We start from the raw sequence: 22,069 nt of genomic DNA, 5'->3' as shown, positions 1-22,069 counted from the left end.
CAATATTTATGGCCAGCGGAATTGGACGGTGGCAGTGCAATGCATTTTTACGGGCGTCTGCTGCAATGGTTTATTCATAACGCCGCAAACGTCAGGCCAGTCGAGCAGAGTCCTTGTTAAGGAGTTACTAGTACATAAAGCCATTAAGCGCTAACTTACCTAGTCCTGATCCATAATTAACAAAAGGCGGCGCTGACAAAAGACGCGTCAAGCAATCAAATTAAAAAAGAAAATTTTGCATTAATTTTCATGATTCTGCGAACCACAACAAAAGCAAACACTGCAAAAATGCAATTAAAATAAGTAAAGAAAAAAAAAATAATAATAACGATTGCTGCCATTCAGCAACTGTTGCTGGGCGCAACAGAAATTGCTTTGATGTGTGCAGTCGCCTTCCATATTTACTTTCATTTGTTTTCAGCTTTTTATTATGGCAACAAGAAAATTAAAATTTCATTGAGAAGCAGCAGCACAATAAGCTATCAAAATTAATGATATTTTTCCAGACCCAAAGAGTGAGTGAGTGAGAGTTCAGATAAATAGAATATGATGATAAAATTTATATGCAAAACATAAAAGAGAAACGAATTTTGTATTTACGAATTGCAGAGATTTATTTATGCTGTGCATTGCAATGACAGTTACTATTTAACATTTACTTAGCCAGGTGGATAAAATGTGTGGTTGATGCTGCGCCTCGTATACACTCAAATAAATAGTTTAGTTTTATTTGTTTCATTTTCTTCGTTTTCGTTTGGTTTCTTTAACATTTAGCTCTTGACTTATACATAAATATACATACATTCATATAGATTAGTTTAAGGTAGCGTTCGCATAGTTACCGTTGGGGCGGGAGGAAAACACTTACAACATCCAACAGTTAGATTTAAAACTACATTTAGCTATGCATAAGTGGAAAGGAAGGAAAAGCCAGTTGACTCATCGAGTGTTGAGTGTGTGAATCGTGGATTAAAGTTAACGAAAAGTCGAAAATGAATAATTTCAGTTCAGTCTCTTAAGATGCTTGCAACTTGCTTGCCATTTGCTAAAATCTTGACTACTTAGTTGTATAATTTACAGTTTCATCAATGCCAACAACAACATCAATATCCTAGGAGACATCATTTAAGCTGTATGCGAGTATGTGTGTGTGTGTGTGTGTGTGTGTGTGTGAGTATTCGTCTCTGTCTGCGCCATTCGTCCCTCTACACAGAGTTCTCCTCGAGTCCCTGCTGAAATTAATCAAACTTCCTTACGTATTCCATATACATATAAGAGAACAAAGAAAAACAAAAGAGATTTGTTATTCCATTTTGCATTTACCTTCATTAGGGGACTGACGGCGCGCGGCATGACGCTGAGCGTGCTGCCACTCGCTGCATTATTCGTGGGCAGCATATGCAATGCGTTGTTCGAGCCGCGGTGCAGAGTCAGCGGTGCATGCTGACCCACCAGCGTGGTGGTTGTCGCCGACGATACGCACGATTCCCGCTTGCCACGGCCATAGTACGAGGTCAATGGGCTGATTACAAATAGACAACTTAATACAAATCAAATCAGCTATTAAATTTGGGGAAGGGTTATCAAATGGGAAGCTTAGCATATATGTAGATTTGTCTAAAACTGTTGAGTTAGGACTACCGCGAATAATTTTAGGCATCTTAAATATTTAAAAAAATGTAATAATAATATTAAAAAATTAAAATAAAATTTAATATTTATAAAATTATATTTGAATTACTTTTAAAGTGTCTGAAAATGTGTTCGAATTAGTTTTAATATAAATTTTTATTATATTTTATATATGTATGAAACTATTTATATACACAATAAACAAATGTCCTTAAGAAAATTAATTTAAAGGCATAAAAAATTTAAAAAAAAAATTAATAAATAATATAAAATTAAAAAATCAAAAATCAAAATAATATAAAATAAAACAAATAAAAAAAAAATCAAAAAATATAAAATAATATAAAATTTTCGCATATCGATATGCTATTAAATATTTTTATAAAGCTCTCAAAATTTGTTGTCTAAAAATTTGTTTTTCAAAAAGTCTTTTTTTTAGTTCCATATGAAAAATGTTTGCAAATATCAAAAATAAATATTCTTTTATATATAATATATACAAAAAGAACTAGTTCAAGCGTAAAAAAATCTGTTTTTGTAGCCTGCTCGCCTTACAGCCTCTCCACTTGTCTATTCATTATTAATTTTCCAACTTTACTCCATGGAACTTAAAAGAGATTTTAGTTTAAACTTTAAATAATAATTAATAGTAAAATGAACTAGTTCAGGCGTAACATAATCTGATTGTAGCACCTGCCCGCTCATTATGCTCCTAGCAGACACTCATTAAACGCAGCAAGTGCGTGTAATTAAAATCTCCGAAAAAGACTTTAAGACAGTTTTTGCCTTACCGCATGCTCTCAGCGCGAGGCGAGCCACCGCCTCCGCTCTTGGAGAAACTTTTTGTTGTATACCTGTCGGGATATTCGAAAACAGTTTTTAAACCAGCACAGACATGAAGAGAAAAAATAGAGTGGGAGAGAGGGGGAGAGAGTATAGAGTGAGATAGTGTTAGTGTGAAAAACTATTTGAAAGCAGCACCCACCTTCTGTTCTGGTTGCGCTGGATGTTGCGCGAATCCCGCCAGGTGGATACATGATGTCGCAGCGCATTGCGCACCTCCGAGTTGAGGAAGCAGTAGAAGAGCGACACCCAAAAGCCCTGTCAAGCGTAAGCGCAAATATTTGTATAGCCAGCAAAAAAACAAAAAAAAAAAAGAAGCAAAAAGAAACAAAACAGATGCAAAGCCGAGAACTTGCCTGGGTGCTGAGCAGAACGGCGCGCAGCACGGCAAACATGTGACCCATTAGGCCCGATTCGGAGGGTCCTGCCAGCACCACCAGATAGGTGATGCCAAAGAGCGGTATAAGCACGAGCAGAGCCTTGGCCGCCTTGCGATACTGGCGCGTCTCAACGGTATTCGCCGAACGGAGCTTTGTAATGAGTACCTGGGCGAGAGAGAGAAACAAAAATAACAAAAAGCAAAAGCAAAAAAAAACACGGTCGAGCTGTTGGCAATACTCTCGCTGTGTGGGCATTTCAAAGAACTTACAAACATGATGCGAAGCAGAAATGTTAAATTGATGATGAGCACCGTGCAGACGGGTCCCTGGAATATCCAGTCCACGTTCGTCTCCTCCATCCAGGGGCAGTTGATGTCGTACTGGGCGCGAATAAAACTTTAATGAGCTACCCAATCCAATCCAAAAGTGCAGCCCTCACTCACCTTCTCCGCGTTGCTGTTGTAGTTCACTGTCAGGCCCTTCGCCACGGCCCAGGTGACCACAAACAGCGCCGGACCGCCTGGCCAAAAAGCGAAGAGAGGAAGCAAAAAGCAGCGGGATAGTAGAATTGGATGCTTGTAGATGACAGCTTAATTACCCAAGGAGAAGAAAAAAAAACTTACCCCAGCCAATGGACGCGTAGATATTGAAGCGTATATTATCGCCGGAAAAGGTCTTGACCACCAGCATATAGAGGTAGAGTCCCTCGACCAGCATCCAAAAGAAATTGGTCAGCGTAAAGAAATGAAAAAGCGTGACCAGGGCGATGCAGCTGCTGAGGCCGCTGCGCACCGAGATCTAAGGGCAGAATAGATGAAGGTAAAAGGAAAACAACAACAACGAAACGGAATGAGCAATGGCCACTGTCTGGGCGCGACTCACCTGCACGGACAGCAGCAGTATCCAGAACAAAGCCGACATGATGTACGTGAAGAACAAATTGGCATGGATGGTGTTGCGTAGGCAACGCAGCTCCCTATGAGAGAAAGACGGAGCAGGCAGCAAGTAAAGGCTACATAGCTATGGGGCTAGATAACGGCTAGACACTCACTTGTAGTAGGCGAAAACAATCAGCGCCAGGGTGAGCGAGACCAGGCTTAATGCATAGCCAATATAATAAATGATGGTCGGCAGCTCCACTATCGTCTCGAACTCCGGCACCGTCTCCGTCTCCGCTGGCAAATGGGCGCATGCATCGTAGTTTGTGTACTGCGCCCAGCTGCCATTCAAGTGGCAAAAGCGTGTTGCATTCTCTGTGGGGAGTACGGAATGTTGCATAGGTTAAACGTAGCTACGAGGGTTACATAGTGGGTACAGTGAAAACCCTATTAACTGACTGTACTTTTAGAAAAGAAATACAATTATTAAATATGTGTAGTAGAGTTTAGTACAATTCAAAGGTGTGGAATATTGTGTGGAATTTAGTATATTTTTTCGTCTAGAGAATACTTCCAATAATTAATTTAATAAATAAAATACTTTTTCATCTAGTCTGTTTAGTACATTTTTAGGTAAATCACACATCTATAGCTATTAGAGGGCATATGTAAATATAAATAAATTTAATCAATTTAGCTTATATAGTATATAGTTTCTAGTACCAATAGTTCATTTACTTCATATAGAAAATTTAGTAAATTTAGAACATTTAGTACATTTAGTACACTTAAAGAAATTGTGAATATCAGATCAAAGTATATAAATGTAAACATGAATAAATAAATACAGTAAAAGCTCTCTTAATATAGAGAGTATTCAACCGGATAGTTTAGAAACAAAACTAAGTTTGTATTTTCACAATGAATGAGTACATGCAATAAATGATGTGTAATTAGTACATTTTTAGCACACTTAGTTGATTTTTAGTATATTTTGTACGTATTCTGCATTTAGCACATTTTTAGTGCATTTAGTAGATGTATGGGAATTTCATGTTTTATGTAAAGAAAGTAAAGAAATATAAAAAGCGAAAATGCAAAATTATTATATATCTGCCATCAGCTCATTCAATAAGTTTATATTCATTCCTAGCCGATTTGCTGTTCAACAATGTCAGTTTTCACTGTACTTTAATAGCTGATTGCACTGTACTCACTGCTGCTGTCGTAGTGTATGCCCTGCAATTCGTCCATGCACTGGAGCACGGCCAGTGTGCCTCGGGCCGTGCGCGGCCAGCAGAGTATCGAATCGAATTGAGTGAGGCAATGGTCGCTGGCATTGCCATAGGTCGATGTCTCGATGTGCTGCTGCAGCAGGCAATTCAGCTCGACGCTTTGATTGATCGCATCCAGATTGCTGGCTGACCAAACGTTGCTGCTGCTGCTGCTGCTGCCATTGTTGCTACTGTAGATGTTGTCACTGTTATTGTTGCTGTTGTTGTTGTCATTGCTTATAGTGTTGGTGTTGTCGTCGTTGTTCTCGTTGCTCATTGCTGCAGCTCTCGAGCCCGCTCTGGCAGCGGGCGCCTCTCACACTCGACTCGAGCCTGGCATGTCCGGCATCTACTGTGTTGTTACCTTTGGGCACATTCAAATTAGAAAGAGTTGCGAGGAGAACAAAATTGTTTGATTGAATCACGTTCTATAAACCAGAAGCCATTAAAAGCTAATCAAAATGACTGAGAGAAGACGGAAACTTCCTGCTCAGGATGGGAAGCTGAGTTTATTAAATGCTATCCATAGGAAATACAGAAATATATATATGTACATATATGAACGTGTACTGAGAACATATACATATATATTATTTATTTTCTTTCATCTGATGTCTTACTTTACTTCTTCGATTAAATCAACAACTCTTCCCTGAACCACTCTAACTCGCGGACTTTAAGGGCAAGAGTCATAAAACCTGATACATCAGTTCTTATAAGGCATATACGTATTTCGAGCAGTTCAGCTTTTTAATGGCTCAACAATTGGCCCAGTTACAAGAGAATTTTTAATACCTTTGAGCCGTAAACTCAATACTTCTATAGCTCATATGCTTATCTTTACTTGTACATAAAATGATGTCACATGTCAAATAAAAACCGCCAGCAATAACTCTTAAAAGTGTTGCGACCTTAGACCGCACTTAAAGCATGTAAATTGTGCCACGAAATGGCTTGAAGCTAACCCAGAACAGGACAAACCGCAAAATGGCTAAGAAAACACTGTTGTATGGGTGCGTGCCTGTGTGTGTGTGTGTGTGTGTGTGTCTAGGTTGAGGCTTGTGCACGGCAACAGGGATCTAGTCCAAACAACCGCAGCTTCCGGCTACTAAACTTTCTATGTATGAGCTTGCTATATGTATGTATGCGTCTGCATGTGTGTGTGTGTGTGTGTGAGAGTTAATTGCACTGGCCAACAAAGAAGTCAGCGTCAGGGGCAACAGTTTAAAGGGCTATAAAATCAATGAGGCAAATTGCATTTGATGCCCAAAGGCTTTAACTTGGCCTAGACACATGCTGTTGCCTGATTTATTAATATCACATGAATCTCGTAGGCGAGCAGGCGTGGCCGGAAGCCGTAAAAATTCATTAGCCAGCACAAAACTTGGCTATCAAAGACTGTCTAATAGTAGGCAACGAAAAAAAAAGGCAAAAACATATACGATATAGACCAAAAGGTAGCACACGTCAGAGAAATTAAAGGCCAGGCAGTTAGCAAGGGGGCGTGGCCAGCTGGGTCTACTCCTACAACCTTCCAGTCAGCAGGACCCAAATCTTGCATTTATATGCTGATAATAAATGGCATAAATGATGCATCGTTACATTAATGCATGGCATAAAAAACTCACACGCACACACATACACTACATGGACAAATATAAACAGATAATAAATATGTAGAAGCTGTGCCCAGCCAAGCGTGCAGCACAGTGCGCGCGTGTAGTATGCGAACGGGTGGCATGAGAAGGCGGAAGTGGTTTTTGCGCTGCTGTTCAGACCGTAAAAGGGTTTCGCATCCAATAGTTGCCCTTAATGCATGTGTTGGGGCGGCATAAATAAACACAGTTTACTGTAAATAGCTAACAATTATTTATGTATTAGGAGGCGGCAAAAATATGGGGCAAAAAGATTCAAATGCAAATGGAATATTGCTCAAAGTAGAACTCATGAATATTTCAGCAAATATTCAACTAATATATAATGAAAAGCAAAATGCATAATTGAATTGAAGACTTGACTTAAACCATAAGTTTAAACAGTAAAAATATATGAAATTAATTAAATATCATTTTTACAAACACAATGGAATCATTTAGGGGGATAAAACCAAACAAACAAATATTTATAATTAAAATAGGTACTTTGTAAAAATAAAATAAAATTAAAATAAAATAAAATAATAATATATATAAATATATATATATATATATATATATATATATATATATATATATATATATATATATATATATATTATTATATATATACATAAATATATATGGTTACTTTGGATATATAATAATTTTTATTTTATTTTATTTTTTCAAAGTATATATATATATATATATATATATATATATATATATATTTTTTATTATTTTTTTTTATATTTATTTATATTTTTATAGTTAGTTTATATATACATTTTCTTAAAGTCGAATACTTTCAGCTATTATTAATCATAATTATTTATTATAATAAAAGCTATGAATAAAATTGTATAAACAAAATAAAATGGATGTATTTATTATTGTACATTATTATAAGAATTAAATGAATATTGCAGTGAAATTAACACTAAGCTGTTATATTATTTAATGTTCACATTAATTTAATAATATTGTATTTATATACATATATATTTTATTATTATTAATAATCAAACGATTTCATTTTCATTTCGCAAAATATTTATATAAAAAAAAATAAATAAATATTAAAAAAAAACACCGCACGCCATCAGACTGCATCCGATCAGCACGAGATCAGAAGCTCGACTGATCGAGCTCTGCAGACTGCTAGCTGCCGTCTGCCGGCTGCCGGCTGCCGGCTGCCGGCTGCCGGCTGCCGGCTGGCTCTCCCTGAGTTCTTATACGCTAAGCTCTATTGCTGACTTCGCTCACTGAGTTCTTTTCCACGAAGCACTCACAAAGTCTTTGCCGCTCATCAGGCGCAGAGCCGAGAGAGTGTAAAGAGATGGATCTTTACATAGGCACTCAATCTCTCACACCTCTCTCCCTCTCTCTATCTCTCTCTTAAACTATTGCCCACCCACCCACTGATACACTTGTCTTACTAAACATTTTTTTCTCTACAAAAAGCAAAAATATGCAGCTTCACTCTATTTTAATGTATGCTCTCTGCACAATACATATATAAAATTTTCATTATGGCTCAGCTCTTAATGTTTCGTTGCCTTTTAGCTATTACTCGCATACAAATAAACACATAACATATACATACATATCTCTAACTGAACTGTCTGCATGTGGGTGTTCTACATTTCTGACTCACTGTGCACTCATAATTCCTTTTTCTTTTGTTCAACGCCTTTTCGCTGTAATTGTCTATGTTGTTGTTGTTGTTGCTGTTGTTGTTGTTGCTTGCTGCTGAGCTCGTAAATTAGCGCCATATAAAGCCGGCGAGTAGATTATTTCTGCACATGCCCGAAGCTTAGTTGCTTTTAGCCCAGCTTTCATTAGCCACGTTAGCTGTTGTTAGCAACTGTGGCCTGCCACAATTTTAAGGCAACAATTTTGCTATTTTGCCTAGCAACCAAACTCGAGCATCTAATTGCCTCATAAATAATATACGAAAGAGAAAACAAAGGAACAGGAAAAGCAAATGGAAAATATGGAAAAATTAAAATGGAAATTTGATTGCTAATTGCATATTTGATTTCAATTAGCCGCAACGAGATGCCAGCACAATTCATTGGGCCCAAATGCAAATTCATTTTGACAGCTCGACACGACCACACGCACACACACACACGCACACACATATATAGAAGGAGAGAAATGTAATGTGTTCATCTGACAATCTCATTTATGACGTTCACAACTTGATGAATGTCCGGCTTGCATCATAAAATATTTTCAGCTTGGCCAAATCAACGTAAATATAAAAATAAAAAAAAGCACATTAGGAAAACTGCTGCCGGCTGGCGAAAAACTAAAAGGAGGAGGAATGAATGTATTCCATGTGAAGAAGAGACTAGCGAATATCCACTAAGTTTACAAAATAATAGAAAATATCAAATATTTGTAAGTTTTGCCAATGTTTATTTGATTATAATATAATAGAAGAAAGACGCTGAAAAATATACGATATTAAATAATTATTATTGAAATATTTATAATAAACAAACTATACTAAATAGTACATATATTTTAATTAAATATTAAAAAAATTAAATTAAATAATTTTGGCTAAATTAAATATATATATTTAATTAATATATATATACATATATTAATTTTGCAAATAAAATATATATAAAAAAAAAATAAAAAAAAAGTTAATTAAATAAAAAAAAATATATTATAATAAAATATAAATAAATATACGATATACTATGCCATAAAAATAATTAAAATATAGATATATTGTATATTCATACACAAAATACTATAGTTATTATTGTAAATCTATAATAAATTATTTATTATAATCTTAATTATTATCTTAAATACAATATACGATAGTTAATGTAGCATAAACGGTAAACAAAAAAACTACATCGAGTATAATCCACCTTATACGATATTCAACAGAATATGCGAAAATCAATCAGAGTCCTCCCCCAAAGTGCTAGGCATCAAACTTTTTATTGAATTTGGAGTGGCCAACCTAATTTCTGATAAACTCCCCGCCAAAGCATTTCCTTTTCTCTGCAGGGTATCAAAAGGACACATATGTACGTAGTTGAGCAAATAAAATGCAAACGCACATTCACACACACTCACACACGCACATATATAGCAGCAGAGCCAATGGATATACGCCAAAGGGCATCTGTGGGCGGGGCGATGGCCCAGCGGGCGGAGGTAATGTATAACGTTTGCTTATTTGCTGTCGCATCCTTGCCTCGTAGCTCCCAAGTCCGCATTTCTTAGAGTCCTGCTATTATAGAAGATTGTATCTAATCTCATGCGATTGCACACAATGGATTTGCCAAAGGCGACAACAAACACACACACACACACGCATACGCACACATTGATAGAGAGACGTTTAGTTTGGTGTGTGCAGTGTCTGAGTGTGTGGATCGAATTCCTGCGGCCGAATGAGTACCGCAGTGTTAGGAATGCGAATTGCTCACACCTCACACCTCACTCCTCTTATTCTTCTTCTTCTCATCCTCATTCCCCTCCAGTCTCCGTCTCCGTCTCTGTGTAAGCTTCTGCAATTTCCGGCTGCTGCTCTAATGCTTATAAATGTTTACGCTCCTCGCTGCCTCTCGTAATTGTCGAGCATTTCGATATATAGAATTGAAAATATAATAATAATCATACAAGAGACCAACTCACACACACACACACACACACACACACACACATTGGGGCAATCGTTTGGCAACACTAAATGGCTGCGGTTGAAGCGGCAGCTCGCCAGCTGTCGGCCTGCCGCTGACATGCGTAGACAAGTCGCGGTTGAATTGAAGACATTTTCATTATCAAGAGACAATAAAGCGCCAGGACGCACACAGGCCACACAATGCGCCAGGATGCGGACGGCCAACAAAAAAGGACAACGCTGCTTGATTGCTATTTTTAGCTTTTGCTGCGCTGTTTCAGCGCTCATTATTGTAGATCATTAAATTTTATATGAATGCACACACACACACACACACACACACACACACATTCACGCACACACACACATAAAGCGAACAATGAGACTATGGCGCACTTAAAAATGTATAAGCTAGCATTACGCATACGACGCGTGCGCCCCAAGCAAATGCTGGCAAGCGATATAGCACAGCTCTGGGCATAATACCTCATCACATCTTCATTTAATAAATGATTAGCAATTAAATTAGATAGCTATGCATGCTCACAAATGCATTGAAAACTGCTTTAGATATGCTTTGAGGGTCAGCTCAATCTTAAGAGTTTTGATAAGAATTTAGATTTCAAGAACTAATGAAAACTAACCCCAGCTCGATTATTTAAAGGCTAATACTGCGATCTATCAAATGATTTGAATAGGGCTCAGTACCTAGTACCTTCTAGTATTCGATTAGCCATTGATTTTCACCACTCACAGCCCGTTATCTCAAATGTTACGCATATTTCATTTACATAAGACTTTTATACGCGATCCGTTTACAATGCCTTAAAAGCAGGAGTTGGCCTAGAAGGATGACTCCCTCAGGCACAATCTCAGCCACACATTAACGTATACAATGTAATATAGATGTGTGTGTGTGTGCGTGTGTGTGTGTGTGTGTACATAGATCGACTGGGGCATAAAAGTTTTGTGGCAAGTGTTTTATTTTTTCGCATGTTCTCTCCCAACCGACTTTTATGCATCCACAGGCAGCCATGAAATTTGATGATGGGCAACATGAAAAGGCACAAACGTCAAAAGGTTGGGCAAAGGTTTAAATATTGCCTTGCGTTTGCCACAGAGCGCTGTGGGTAATGGATGGGGGAAGGGGCTGGGCCATGCTGAGCTAAGTAAGCGACAAGCGATGCTTGTCTAGACGACCATCATAATTTGCACACATCCGCTTGACACGCTGGGCTGGAACACGCCCACACCTGGCTGTGGGCCAACAGAAACTTGATGGTCTGCCATTTCGAGCTGGATCAGTGGCCATTGCCAACAAGTGATGCGTTTTATTGTCTCGCCATTAACGGTTTTCCGTTTCAGCTTTTCCTTTTCGTTTTCTTGTTTTTTCTTTTTTTTTTTTTTGGGACACGTGCAGCATCACAGCCCGGAACGGCACGCGCTGCAACTACGTGAGAGCTCGAGTGGAGTGTGGCCGATGCTGTGGCTCTTTCGGAGATGCTGCCAACAAGCTGGGGATTTATATTCGGCTGCTGGCTCGCATAAATCCATAAAAACTTGCACAACAAAAGCTAAATAAGACAAACAGAGAAGCTGAGTGTATTTAGGCTGGTGGAGGAGTCGCGTCCATGTCCATGTGTGCTGCGAAATCTGTTATTTATTGAGTCAATAAAAATTTGGTTTAATGCATTGCAAGTTTCGTTCGCTTTTTGTTAGAGATTTGCCAACAGATTTACGGCCTTTGTTATGGGGTTGTCGAACGGCAACTTCATAAAGGAAATCAAATTTTCTGCGAGGCCTAAAAGTGGGCAACAAGTTTTCCCAATTGCCAACCATTGTCCGCTCGGCGTTGCTGGGGCTATCCATATCAATATGTATTAGAGTTTTATTCTTTCGTCTTCTTTTTTTTTGTGGCAATCGATACTGCACTGATTGTGCACACACACACACACACACAGACACACGCACCCACAACAAGGAAGCCAATTGGCAAGCCTTTGTGCTGCGTGTTGCTGGGGCGTGTATTGCTTACTCGCTTGGCATTTTAATTAAAGCTGCAAACAGTAACTGATTGTTGTTACACACACACGCACACACACAGGCACACACATTCCACTCCCACACACACACACTCACGTATTGCACATACCTTTCGTGTGCTGGCCGCAGATAACGCTAGATTTCCCATTTGACCACAGCTGGGGCAAACGATTTGCTTATCCTTTCAGTTCCTTTTGCGCTGGCTTAAATGTACTTAACGCCTGCTAAGCTGCGAAATGATTATGCTTAAGCGTTTATTACTTGTTTGTTGTGGTTGTCTTGGTTATAATATGCACAAGCACACACACGCACGCACACACACACACTCACAACTACACACATCAGTTGTTGTTCTGATTTACGCATTTGTATGCTGGATTAATTGCCATGACATTTGCTTGCGGCTGCTGATATTTTTATTTATAATAATAATATATTTTATATATACATATTTAATTTTTTTTTGTGCATTCAAACAATAAATTTAATATTTATTTTTTATTAAAGTTGACACAATTTTTTTTTTTTTAATTTTTTTAATTTTTTTTTTCGTATTTTTAGCGGTTTTATTTCAAATTTTACTTCAGGCCCAGCCCAAAGCCTAGCCGCTCGCTTTACGAACCGCACTCGCCGAGATGCCGCTGATAACTGAAGGCTTCGCATCTTAACAAGCTTCCAGTTCTTACCACTTTAAGGGCTCGGCAAAATGGCGCGAAACTTTTACGTTCCACATGGAAAAAGCTCGCCGCAAAAGCTTCGTTCCACTCAAGCAACAAGACGACTGATGCTTCGGCTGCCAAGCAACAGGTGTGCGTGTGTGTATGTGTGTGCGTGTGTGCTAAGTGAATTTTGTGTAAAATTTTGAAATGCAATTTCTTCTTCGTCTTTTTTGTCTACTGCTAATCCGCTCATTTGATTTATGTAAATATTTATTAGAGACACTGTTTGCTCGGCACTTTGCTGCCCCGGCAAGGACACTGTTTGCTTAGGTGGCTCTGTTGGCCATGGTAAACATGCTGGCAGAAAGGGATATATTAGTTTTGAGTGGCAGCAGCCGCCATATCGTTCTTTGAAGTAGCGTTCAGCTCTAATCAAATTAAACTCGAGTGCGACGCGTGTCGACATTTATTAAAAATCACAATATGCTCCAGGTGCGCCGAAATTGCCGGAAAGCAAACTCAAATTGAAAACGAAGAAAAACAAATGGAAAACGAAATATGCAAAAAAAAAAAAAAAAAACAGAAATGAATCTGTGCCAAACAATGCTAACCCAAAGCACACACACACACACACACTCGTACAATCATACACAAACACTCAAACACACACACACAGGCGGGCGCACTCACGTATTTAAATAAAAAGCCAACATGGAGCCTACTGATAATAACACAATGACAAAACAATTTTTTTTTTTATTTTTTTTTTTGGCCACCTTCCCTCATAATATATAAACAGCTGAGGGCTGAAAATGTGTCTGACACATTCGCCAAGCGTCCTTAACAGCTTAACAACAACAACAGCAGCAGCAGCAGCAACGAGAACAACAACAACAACAACAATAACGAGAACAAGCGAAACCTTCTAAAAATGCTAATGTCAACTGCCAGTGGAGAGCATTTAAATTCCATTTGAAAAATTCATTGCCAAGAGCAAAGACATGTTCGCCGTAAATGTCCTGCGTGCGTTGTATGCGCATATCCTTATGCATATTAAAGCAGCGAAGGACATGCCAATTGAATTAAATGCCAAGCATTTTAGCTTTGCTAAACAAGCCATAAAAGTGATTTTCCAGTGTGTGTGTGAGTGTGTGCGAATGTGTGTATATGTGTGTGTGTGTGTCGAGACTAAAACGCTTTCACTTCGAATCCTAGATTGATTCGCTAAGACAGACAAAAGTTTTTCAATTTAACAGCAGCAGCAGCAGAAGCAGCTGGAAAAACTATCAGAGTTAACTGTTTGATTTTCTTTTTAGCCAAGCGAAATTTCTTGGCAAAGGGTGAACGCGCGTAGATAGCTATTGTTATCAATTAAGCTGAGTCAATGATAGACACGTTAATACCCTGCAATACCTTTGCAAAGCAACAACAGCTCGGCTGAGCCAAGTCTGGCCAGTGCAGCATGGCGTATGCGTTGTTGAAATAGATTTACAGCTCAACTGCTTGAAGTTTTTATTTTACGGTAATTTTTATTATATAAGCTTTTTAACAAGCCCAACTTTTCTTAGCCTAATGAGCTCTTGGCATAATCAGCTTAGCTTAATCCGTTCTAGCTCTTGCAGCATGCTTAACTTTAATTTTTATGATTAAGGTCTTTTGGAATTCCACACCAGATCTTAAAAGTAACCGCAACTTCAAAGATTTGCAGTCTTTAAGCCATGAAAAAATGTCGTCGACTCTCGTCTTAGCCGCGGTTAAGCCAAATGTCGAGCATGTGACAGCGAAGCCAAAGTTGAGATGAATACGCAGACGATGCTGACAAAGTTGTAACTGAACAATGGGCTAACTGAGCCAGCAGGCAACTGAGTAGCTTGGCAACAACAACAACAACAACAACAACAACCATGAGAAATCTTATTATGCATAAAGCTCAGCCAAGCATGAGCTAACTTCTTCCGAAGGCTGCCGCTGCACTGATAAACCAAATTGAGTAGCGAATAAAATCAGAAAATAATGCGTGAGCAATGCTAATTAGTTAACGAAATATTTGAAAATTTTACAAATATGTAAAGTAAATATAGGGAAAATATTTTTTAATAAAAAAATGACATTTTGTGCACCAAAAATCGTTTATGGCAGAGCTGTAACTTTTTCAACTCAGTCGTAGTCAAATATTTCAAAATGAACACATAAATACATTTTGTAGAATAAATTCAAAATTACCTAGCAAATTTTGGTCAGAAATGGAGCGTACGTAAACTCGAAATATCCAAAGAAGTTGCACGAGTGCAAGTTGTAAAGTATTACTAAAAGTAATTTAATTTATGTTTTCATCTAAAGAGTTTTTTATTTACACATGAATAACCTTCTGAGCTCCAATATTTACCAAAGCCAATTTACATTACAAATCTGACCTCACCGAATACGCCTAGAAATTTCCCTGAAAAAAAACACCCCATTGACAATGGCAAATCCATGTCTAATCGCGCATTATTTTGTCATTTTTAGGCCTGATTGAATCTAAATCAGAGTGTTTAGTGTGTATTAGCTGGCATTTGGTCCATGTGCTGGTATTTCCCCTGAACTACAGTTTAGGCGAGCCACGGTCACGCACGGTGTCCGCTCCGCTCAGCTCAGCTCAGCTAGGTGAAAGTAATTCCCATATCAGTCGACGCACTCGAGCCATCAGTTGGTCAACATTTTGTTATTCTCGATGTGTCACCTTCAATGGACGCATTGAACCACGTTGACGTTATGTTTTCATTATTATTTTGCTTTTATTTTTTTTCGTTTTCCATGGCGATGACGATTACAAACTCATTAAATTATAATATCTGAATGACTATATAAAGCCGCGTTGGGTTGGCGCACAAATTTTATTCGTTTTTCCGCCACGCGTTCGAGCCAAGCCAAAAGCCAAATAAAAAACTTGCGCAAAATGCAGACGAGAAAAGTTGAAAAATTTGCGGGCGTTGCATTGTTAATGGTAAGTAAATACCCTTTAATGCAGGGACTCCCCCTTCTGATTACATATTCATGTGCAGCTGCTGATGATGCTCAGCCCCGCCCAGGCCGCCGCCTACAATTGTTCAGCGCCCCCGAGCTTCAACAATTTCGTAAGTACATTTACGAATGCCTGAATAATGAATGCGATTTCGCAAATATTTTTTTTTATATTTCATATTTTTTGTTTTCCTTTTCAGGATGTGAACTCGTGCTGCCGCACACCGGAAATCAATTTGGGCAACGTGCCACAGAAATGTCAGCAGCACGTGAACCAACTGAAGTCAGCCAATCCCAAATATCCAGCCTATGCGCATCTGGTAAGCTTGAAGTGGGCAAATATCAAATAGATTCACTGCCATGTGCCTCCGTTCTTTCAGTGCTATCCGGAGTGCATCTATAGAGAGACTGGCGCCCTGATCAATGGCCGCTTGCAAATGGACAAGGTGCGCGAGTACTTGCAGGAGCATGTGCATCGACGTGACCGCGAGGTGGTGCCACACATTGTGCGCTCCTTTGACACATGCCGCAAAAACAGTGCGTATACGTAATACACAAGGGGCACATGCATATTTATAATATATTAAAATATCATTTGCTTAGTTCACGGCCATTTGAAGGCCGCCAATCTGGAGAGCTATAAAGTGCTGCCCCAAGGCTGTTCGCCCTATGCAGCGATGCTCTACAGCTGCGTCAATGCGGAAACCTTTCTCAACTGCCCCGCCAAGCTGTGGAAATCGGACGAAAAATGCCTGGTGGCCAAGGAATTCGCCCAGCAATGCAATCCACTGCCCCACGTGCCGCTGCCCATGAGCTGAGCTGACCTGAAAATATTTTGAAATTTGACTATATATAAATATAAAATATTACAAATTATTTAAAAATGAATTGTTTATTTTCAAATTTTTTATTTTATTTAAAATAAATATATGTTTATAGTATTTATTTGTTAAATATTTTATTCTTTCTTATTTATTATTATTATTATTTTTATTTTACTTCTTTCTATTTTATATATTTTTATTTGTTTTTGTTTTTATATATATATATTTTTTTTTATATATTTTTTAAAGGAATATTTTGAGATATATATACTTTATTTTTATCTAATCTATTACTTGCATATTTTATAGTTATTTTATGTGTTTATTAAATTTTTTAAATTTATTTTATTTATTTATTTTTCATTATTTTCCAAATTTAATTTATTTTTAATATTTGTTATATATTCAGATATAAATATGCTATATAATCTTCAATAATAATATTTATATTCAATATTTTATAATAATTTTATATTATATTTTATTTAAGCTTTATGTATTGAAATATTCAATATTATTTGCATATATTTGTTCTATTTAAAATCTCATTAAATACTTGCATAATAACTGGAATCTTCCTACATCATTAATAATTACTTCATAATCTCAATGCTTTGATCGACTTCCATGCCCATTTAATGAGCCATGTCAAGCCGCATCCGGCTAATGATCTCTGCCAGGGCTCATTCAAGGTCCAGTTGCCAAAGAGTTTGGTTCGATCTCTGATCTGTGTAGTTTTTACTGTTATTTATCATGAATCATTCCGCTGTACTGATAATTAGCTGTTTGCTGCTGTGGAGCAATGCTCGAGCTGCGTTCAAGGACTTTGTTGTGGAGCCAGGAGATGAACAGGTTTACAGTAAACACGCACTAATAACTACAAATATGTGATTGCTGATTCATCTACCAACAGTTTGAGTCCAAAAATGACTTAGGCCTGGGCTGTGCTGCCGAGGAGTCTGAGCATTTGATATCCTTTCAGGATGTGGAACAGGATGGCGTTATAGATACACAGCTGCTGCTCTCAGCGCTCGTGCAGCATGCTCAGCGTCTGGGCGTCAGCCTGGACCAATTGGGTGGGTACAAAGCTCAGTTCGTAAATCATTTCAATTTACATATATATACACTTATTTGTGATTATTAACTTTATAGCAAATCAAGCGCAAACAATTGAAGCAGACGATTTACTGGAAGCGGAACTTGGCTGCGGCTCAGCCGGGTCGCTTAGCTATCGTGAGCAGCCCAGCTGGTATGATGTGTTCTTCTCATGAGCAGCTCGAAACTGATCTCAGATGAAAGATCCCACCTTAAGAAACTTTATGTGAAATATTTTGTAGTACAATAAAAGTAGTACAATAAAAAGCTGTTTAAAAAAATCATCTTTAGGGTATATCCTAGTCGGATACTCCGAAATATAGAGCTCTTAGTTGTTCTAGCTATGATAGTAATTATTTGATATATCTAAATTGATGCTAAATACAGTTGAACTTTATTGCGATAAATACTTTCAAATAAGAACCAGAGATCGGCATACTGATTATATAATACCAACTGATATCAAGTGAGATATTCCATATTATCCGATTCTTAGTATCTTGGTCTACACAGATTTCCAGTGAAATCGCACTTGCAGTTCAACTTGTGCTCACGCGCCTCCTCGCACGCCTTGCTGCTCTTCCAGCTGCTCGATGGGCAATTGACGTATATATAATCCACGGCGCACATTCTCAGATAGAGCGGCAATAGGGTGCATTTGTAATTGCCAAAGAAACGTCGTTTCTGAAACTTCTCCCACTGCTTTCTATTGGCCGAGCAGTTGAGCAGCGCTGCCACTGAGACGTCCACAAAGTCGGGATGAGCCCTCAATAGTATTTCAGTCATGTTGCGTGCATTATCCGGATTCAGCTGCTTTGCAGTCAACACTTGGCTGGCATTAAAGATGCAGTCCACTAGGCACTAGGCGTAGAAACAGTTAAGATCTATATAAGGCTTTGGCTACTTCTACTTACGGGTATCAAACTCAATTGATTACTGCTCAGAAAGTGGCCACATCTCTCGAGATATGGACTAATATCGACATCTGGCATTTCACAGCATCTAGCCGTCTATATATTTGTATATGTATATATTGGAATTTCTGTATTCATCCCACAAATATCCATTTTAGAGCTACTTACATTCGCATCCAAGCGCTTGCTGCAGTTGCTCCCTGAGCTCCAGCCCAAACATGGGTTAGCCAACAAACAAACTGTTAAAGCCACCCAAATGGCCAGCATTGCGATTGCTTTAAGCTATAAACGTCGGAAATTCTTGCTTTATATATACAATTATTTGGAATTAACAAATTAATGAAGCGCTCACAGTTAAAATGCTTAATTAAATATGTTTACATTTTCTAAATTGACTTTTGCCATCTATAAATAACTTTCGGGATTGCCTTTAATAATTATTTTCCCAACTTCAGTTTAAATTTGACATGCACTTTAAAAATGTAAATAAATTTTTTACTTATATACAACTTATTTAATCATTACATACATATGTATAGCCACTCACATAATTTTCCATTTCATACAATCTCTTTAGACTTTGTTGCAATGTTAAGTAATCAATGTTTTATTGAAAACTGTAAATTATTATATTTTATATATTTTTAGCATTTTTTTCGCAGATCTAAAATATTAATCATTGTGTATCTTTGTGCTTAACATGTAGCAGCGCTTGTCGAGTTACACATGCAAGAGCAACACACGCAAGTGCAATGTATATGTAATAAGCTAGGTATCGAAATTATTTAGGTCTAGTTAGTCATTATATAGAGCTTTCAGCATGTGGTCGCATTGGATATTCTTCACATTAATTTTACTTCCCGCTGCCGTTGGCGCAGCCAAGTGCAAAGCCGCGCCTAAATCTGTGCAGGTATCTAATTTAAATTAGCGCATGTTATCGATTAATCGCATGCCATCGATATTTGCAGAACGTTCAAATATGCTGTCCCTTACCGTTGCCCAATTGGGGTGCCTATAACAGCGAATGTGGCCAATCAGGGACTCAACCTAGCGTAAGTGTAGAAAACTATGCACATACATAAATTCCGATCCATATATATTATCGATGTGATCCACATAGTGCCGCCTGGCTTGCATATTTAATGCCACAAGGGCGCTGCAGGGTCGACAGCTCAATTTGACCCACGTACGACCGATGTTGGAGCGCGCCTTCACAAATCCCGACATCATCGATGCCTATGCCAGCAATTTTGTCAGTTGCGCCTCCCTGGTGCACAGCAAATACCAGGAGCTGGCACAGATCAGTAAACAGAGTGATGCCTGCGACCGACACGCCCTCTTCTACAGCCTTTGCGCCTACTCGCGACTGATGCGGCGCTGCCCGACCAACGTCTGGCAGCGCGCCAATAAACAGTGCCAAGAGGCAAGAGCTTATATGAAAACCTGCGCCTGGCCAGCGCTCAAGATGTTCATGAAAAGCACATAGAATAAAGCTAAATGCACATTTGCTACAGCAGACCAGTTTTATTGCCTATATAGTCAATCAGGGGACGCGTTATCAAGTCCAATACGCTGCGTTTACACTTAGTCGAGTAGTCGTCGCAGTTGTCGGTCTTTCCTTTACGCTCCGCATCGTAGTAACGCTCGGGCAACGACTCGTACGCCGAGCTGCTGGGACTGAACATCACCCGCATCAAGCTGCCCAGCACGCCATTTATCTCATGTATTGGGCCGCTGTTCACCTCACAAATGAGCCGTAGCAGACAATCATCGCCAGTGCCAAAGCCATGTCTAATGGGAATAGAAAAACAATATTTAATAGTTGACTCAAGCAAATAATCGAGGGATACAAATAGTTATAGATGACTATAAAGATTTACATATACATACACACATTTGTATACATTTGTATATGTATGTTACGCAGTGTGAAGTAGGAATTGAAAATATCAAAGGTCATCTTATTATAATTACAATTCACTTCAGCAAGCAGCAAAATATACACACACCATTATAAAAATGCTTGGCCATGTAAGAATACATATACATATGCCTATGTGTGTGCTTGCGCGCTCATCTACAAAAAGTCATTTACACTCCTCACATGAACAGTTTTACACTCTTTACTCGCTCTGAGCGTGACAAACCGTTTGCCCAATTTGTTATGCTCATACTCTCAGAGCGCGAAACAACGGAAGTTCACACACATGCATTTAAGAGAGCAATGAGAGAAGACAAAACAAAAATAAGAGTGAGAGGCTATCTCGCTCGATCGCGTAAGGGTATAAAGGCAGTCAGTTGCCATTGCACATTGGGAGTTAGAGTGGGAGATCCGTAGCTAGCTCGGGACTCTGCATACCTAAGAGTTTGTATGGTTGCTGCAACTGTAATTGTAACTTCGAGCTTTATACGTACTGTTGGAATCGCTGGCTGAGTATATGATAGAACTTTGTGCGGGAGAGCAACGATTGCTGTTCCAAGTCGCGCGCAAAAGAATCCTCGAAGAAATCTTTGTAGTCATCTTCGGGCGGTGGCTTTGGCTTGTGCTTCGGTTTAGTTTTGTGCTTGTGTTTGCGCTTGGGTGGTTTTTGTGGCTTTGGTCTCTTGCGCTTGGGTGGCCCTATGATGGGCGGCCTGTGGTGTGGCTTATGATCCTCATAGTCATGATAGTCATCGTAGTATTCGTCAAAGTCATCCATTGGATGTATGTGTGAGTCTGAGTCTGTGCCATTGCGACGACGCTGAAAAATATAAAAAGCAATAGACTCAAAATTAACATAATAATAAAATAAAATTTGCAGTTTACTTACGAAAAATCGCCGTCTTCTGTGCCAATGCCGTGGCAGTCTGTAGCTGGCCTCAAAATTATAGGAGACAAACACATGTCGCGTGGGCAGATCAATTGGTATAGCTATCGATATAAAGAGCTGTCAACACTAGATTAGATTAACATAATTCTAGATGAGATATAAATACACATAGCTAATAGATTTGCAGTTATTTGAGGTGGAGACCTACCGCCATCTCGCCACCTGTATTCCATACAAGCGCGGACCTTACGCTGTGCGCGAAGCAGATGGCCAACAGCAGATTTATCAGGCACATGATGGCCATAGAACTTCTGAAAAACAACTGAAAATGAAAATGTTTTGTCAAGTGCCTAGGCAGAAAACTGTGTCGACCGATATGCCAATTAGCAGCAGCAGCAACTGGAATGGTTCTTTGG

The 22,069-nt window shown here is 38.6% G+C and overlaps 6 protein-coding genes across 9 annotated transcripts; 3 read left to right on the top strand and 3 right to left on the bottom strand.

The window, feature by feature from the left end:
* Positions 1–529: 529 nt before the first annotated feature.
* Dh44-R1 (Diuretic hormone 44 receptor 1) lies at positions 530–12,828 on the bottom strand. Of its 3 annotated transcripts, none has more exons than XM_089261788.1 (12): positions 12,458–12,828; positions 4,951–5,371; positions 3,907–4,108; positions 3,738–3,831; positions 3,479–3,653; positions 3,299–3,375; positions 3,125–3,235; positions 2,832–3,020; positions 2,618–2,733; positions 2,424–2,486; positions 1,324–1,540; positions 530–1,229 (listed from the first exon to the last, which is right to left on the bottom strand). In XM_089261788.1, exons 2-12 carry the CDS (start codon positions 5,282–5,284, stop codon positions 1,206–1,208), a joined length of 1,602 nt encoding a protein of 533 aa, XP_089117914.1. In that variant the 5' UTR covers positions 5,285–5,371; positions 12,458–12,828; the 3' UTR covers positions 530–1,205. The 3 variants fall into 3 exon arrangements, with proteins under 3 accessions (XP_089117914.1, XP_089117913.1, XP_089117915.1); XM_089261787.1 differs by having other exon boundaries at positions 532–1,232; XM_089261789.1 differs by having other exon boundaries at positions 534–1,232; positions 1,324–1,522; positions 12,458–12,826.
* A 2,348-nt stretch (positions 12,829–15,176) lies between these two features.
* Positions 15,177–16,894, top strand: Obp50e (Odorant-binding protein 50e). 2 transcript variants are annotated; one of them, XM_089262207.1, is made up of 6 exons: positions 15,177–15,319; positions 15,860–15,993; positions 16,052–16,123; positions 16,211–16,330; positions 16,391–16,547; positions 16,614–16,894. In XM_089262207.1, the coding sequence occupies exons 2-6, from the start codon at positions 15,946–15,948 to the stop codon at positions 16,826–16,828; spliced, it is 612 nt and encodes a 203-aa protein (XP_089118333.1). In that variant the 5' UTR covers positions 15,177–15,319; positions 15,860–15,945; the 3' UTR covers positions 16,829–16,894. The 2 variants fall into 2 exon arrangements, with proteins under 2 accessions (XP_089118333.1, XP_017961968.1); XM_018106479.3 differs by lacking the exon at positions 15,177–15,319 and having other exon boundaries at positions 15,825–15,993.
* Positions 16,895–17,520: 626 nt separating this feature from the next.
* On the top strand, positions 17,521–18,105 carry LOC108654887 (uncharacterized). Its single transcript, XM_018106480.3, has 3 exons — positions 17,521–17,686; positions 17,748–17,910; positions 17,987–18,105. The coding sequence occupies exons 1-3, from the start codon at positions 17,588–17,590 to the stop codon at positions 18,103–18,105; spliced, it is 381 nt and encodes a 126-aa protein (XP_017961969.1). The 5' UTR covers positions 17,521–17,587.
* Positions 18,106–18,393: 288 nt separating this feature from the next.
* Positions 18,394–19,120, bottom strand: LOC108652734 (uncharacterized). The gene is made up of 3 exons (XM_018102929.3): positions 19,012–19,120; positions 18,844–18,939; positions 18,394–18,790 (listed from the first exon to the last, which is right to left on the bottom strand). Exons 1-3 carry the CDS (start codon positions 19,108–19,110, stop codon positions 18,422–18,424), a joined length of 564 nt encoding a protein of 187 aa, XP_017958418.1. The 5' UTR covers positions 19,111–19,120; the 3' UTR covers positions 18,394–18,421.
* A 523-nt stretch (positions 19,121–19,643) lies between these two features.
* Positions 19,644–20,361, top strand: Obp50a (Odorant-binding protein 50a). The gene is made up of 3 exons (XM_030382464.2): positions 19,644–19,753; positions 19,812–19,895; positions 19,964–20,361. Exons 1-3 carry the CDS (start codon positions 19,664–19,666, stop codon positions 20,327–20,329), a joined length of 540 nt encoding a protein of 179 aa, XP_030238324.1. The 5' UTR covers positions 19,644–19,663; the 3' UTR covers positions 20,330–20,361.
* Positions 20,332–22,011, bottom strand: LOC108652733 (uncharacterized). Its single transcript, XM_018102928.3, has 4 exons — positions 21,862–22,011; positions 21,654–21,770; positions 21,259–21,584; positions 20,332–20,634 (listed from the first exon to the last, which is right to left on the bottom strand). Exons 1-4 carry the CDS (start codon positions 21,955–21,957, stop codon positions 20,352–20,354), a joined length of 822 nt encoding a protein of 273 aa, XP_017958417.2. The 5' UTR covers positions 21,958–22,011; the 3' UTR covers positions 20,332–20,351.
* Positions 22,012–22,069: the final 58 nt, after the last annotated feature.

Source organism: Drosophila navojoa, chromosome 5 (genome assembly GCF_054131105.1).
Source record: "Drosophila navojoa isolate 15081-1374.11 chromosome 5, UAZ_NAV_1.0, whole genome shotgun sequence".
Taxonomy (NCBI): Eukaryota; Metazoa; Arthropoda; class Insecta; order Diptera; family Drosophilidae; genus Drosophila; species Drosophila navojoa.
The sequence above is the reverse complement of the archived record's forward strand: the minus strand, read 5'-3'. Positions and strand labels throughout refer to the sequence as shown.

What these genes read in the sequence shown, in the direction of transcription:
- Dh44-R1 (XM_089261787.1), bottom strand. Translation starts at nt 5,284, where the DNA reads ATGAGCAACGAGAACAACGACGACAACACCAACACTATAAGCAATGAC. An exon ending in CCGTTCTGCTCAGCACCCAG is followed by an intron (nt 2,734 to 2,831) that starts GCAAGTTCTCGG and finishes TACGCTTGACAG; the next exon opens with GGCTTTTGGGTGTCGCTCTT. An exon ending in CCTCGCGCTGAGAGCATGCG is followed by an intron (nt 1,541 to 2,423) that starts GTAAGGCAAAAA and finishes ATTTGTATTAAG; the next exon opens with TTGTCTATTTGTAATCAGCC.
- Obp50e (XM_089262207.1), top strand. Translation starts at nt 15,946, where the DNA reads ATGCAGACGAGAAAAGTTGAAAAATTTGCGGGCGTTGCATTGTTAATG. An exon ending in CGGGCGTTGCATTGTTAATG is followed by an intron (nt 15,994 to 16,051) that starts GTAAGTAAATAC and finishes ATTCATGTGCAG; the next exon opens with CTGCTGATGATGCTCAGCCC. An exon ending in CCCCGAGCTTCAACAATTTC is followed by an intron (nt 16,124 to 16,210) that starts GTAAGTACATTT and finishes TTTCCTTTTCAG; the next exon opens with GATGTGAACTCGTGCTGCCG.
- LOC108654887 (XM_018106480.3), top strand. Translation starts at nt 17,588, where the DNA reads ATGAATCATTCCGCTGTACTGATAATTAGCTGTTTGCTGCTGTGGAGC. An exon ending in TGGAGCCAGGAGATGAACAG is followed by an intron (nt 17,687 to 17,747) that starts GTTTACAGTAAA and finishes ATCTACCAACAG; the next exon opens with TTTGAGTCCAAAAATGACTT. An exon ending in CGTCAGCCTGGACCAATTGG is followed by an intron (nt 17,911 to 17,986) that starts GTGGGTACAAAG and finishes TTAACTTTATAG; the next exon opens with CAAATCAAGCGCAAACAATT.
- LOC108652734 (XM_018102929.3), bottom strand. Translation starts at nt 19,110, where the DNA reads ATGCTGGCCATTTGGGTGGCTTTAACAGTTTGTTTGTTGGCTAACCCA. An exon ending in GCAAGCGCTTGGATGCGAAT is followed by an intron (nt 18,940 to 19,011) that starts GTAAGTAGCTCT and finishes ACAAATATATAG; the next exon opens with ACGGCTAGATGCTGTGAAAT. An exon ending in ATCAATTGAGTTTGATACCC is followed by an intron (nt 18,791 to 18,843) that starts GTAAGTAGAAGT and finishes TTCTACGCCTAG; the next exon opens with TGCCTAGTGGACTGCATCTT.
- Obp50a (XM_030382464.2), top strand. Translation starts at nt 19,664, where the DNA reads ATGTGGTCGCATTGGATATTCTTCACATTAATTTTACTTCCCGCTGCC. An exon ending in CCGCGCCTAAATCTGTGCAG is followed by an intron (nt 19,754 to 19,811) that starts GTATCTAATTTA and finishes CGATATTTGCAG; the next exon opens with AACGTTCAAATATGCTGTCC. An exon ending in AATCAGGGACTCAACCTAGC is followed by an intron (nt 19,896 to 19,963) that starts GTAAGTGTAGAA and finishes TGATCCACATAG; the next exon opens with TGCCGCCTGGCTTGCATATT.
- LOC108652733 (XM_018102928.3), bottom strand. Translation starts at nt 21,957, where the DNA reads ATGGCCATCATGTGCCTGATAAATCTGCTGTTGGCCATCTGCTTCGCG. An exon ending in ATACAGGTGGCGAGATGGCG is followed by an intron (nt 21,771 to 21,861) that starts GTAGGTCTCCAC and finishes TAGTGTTGACAG; the next exon opens with CTCTTTATATCGATAGCTAT. An exon ending in ACAGAAGACGGCGATTTTTC is followed by an intron (nt 21,585 to 21,653) that starts GTAAGTAAACTG and finishes TATATTTTTCAG; the next exon opens with CGTCGTCGCAATGGCACAGA.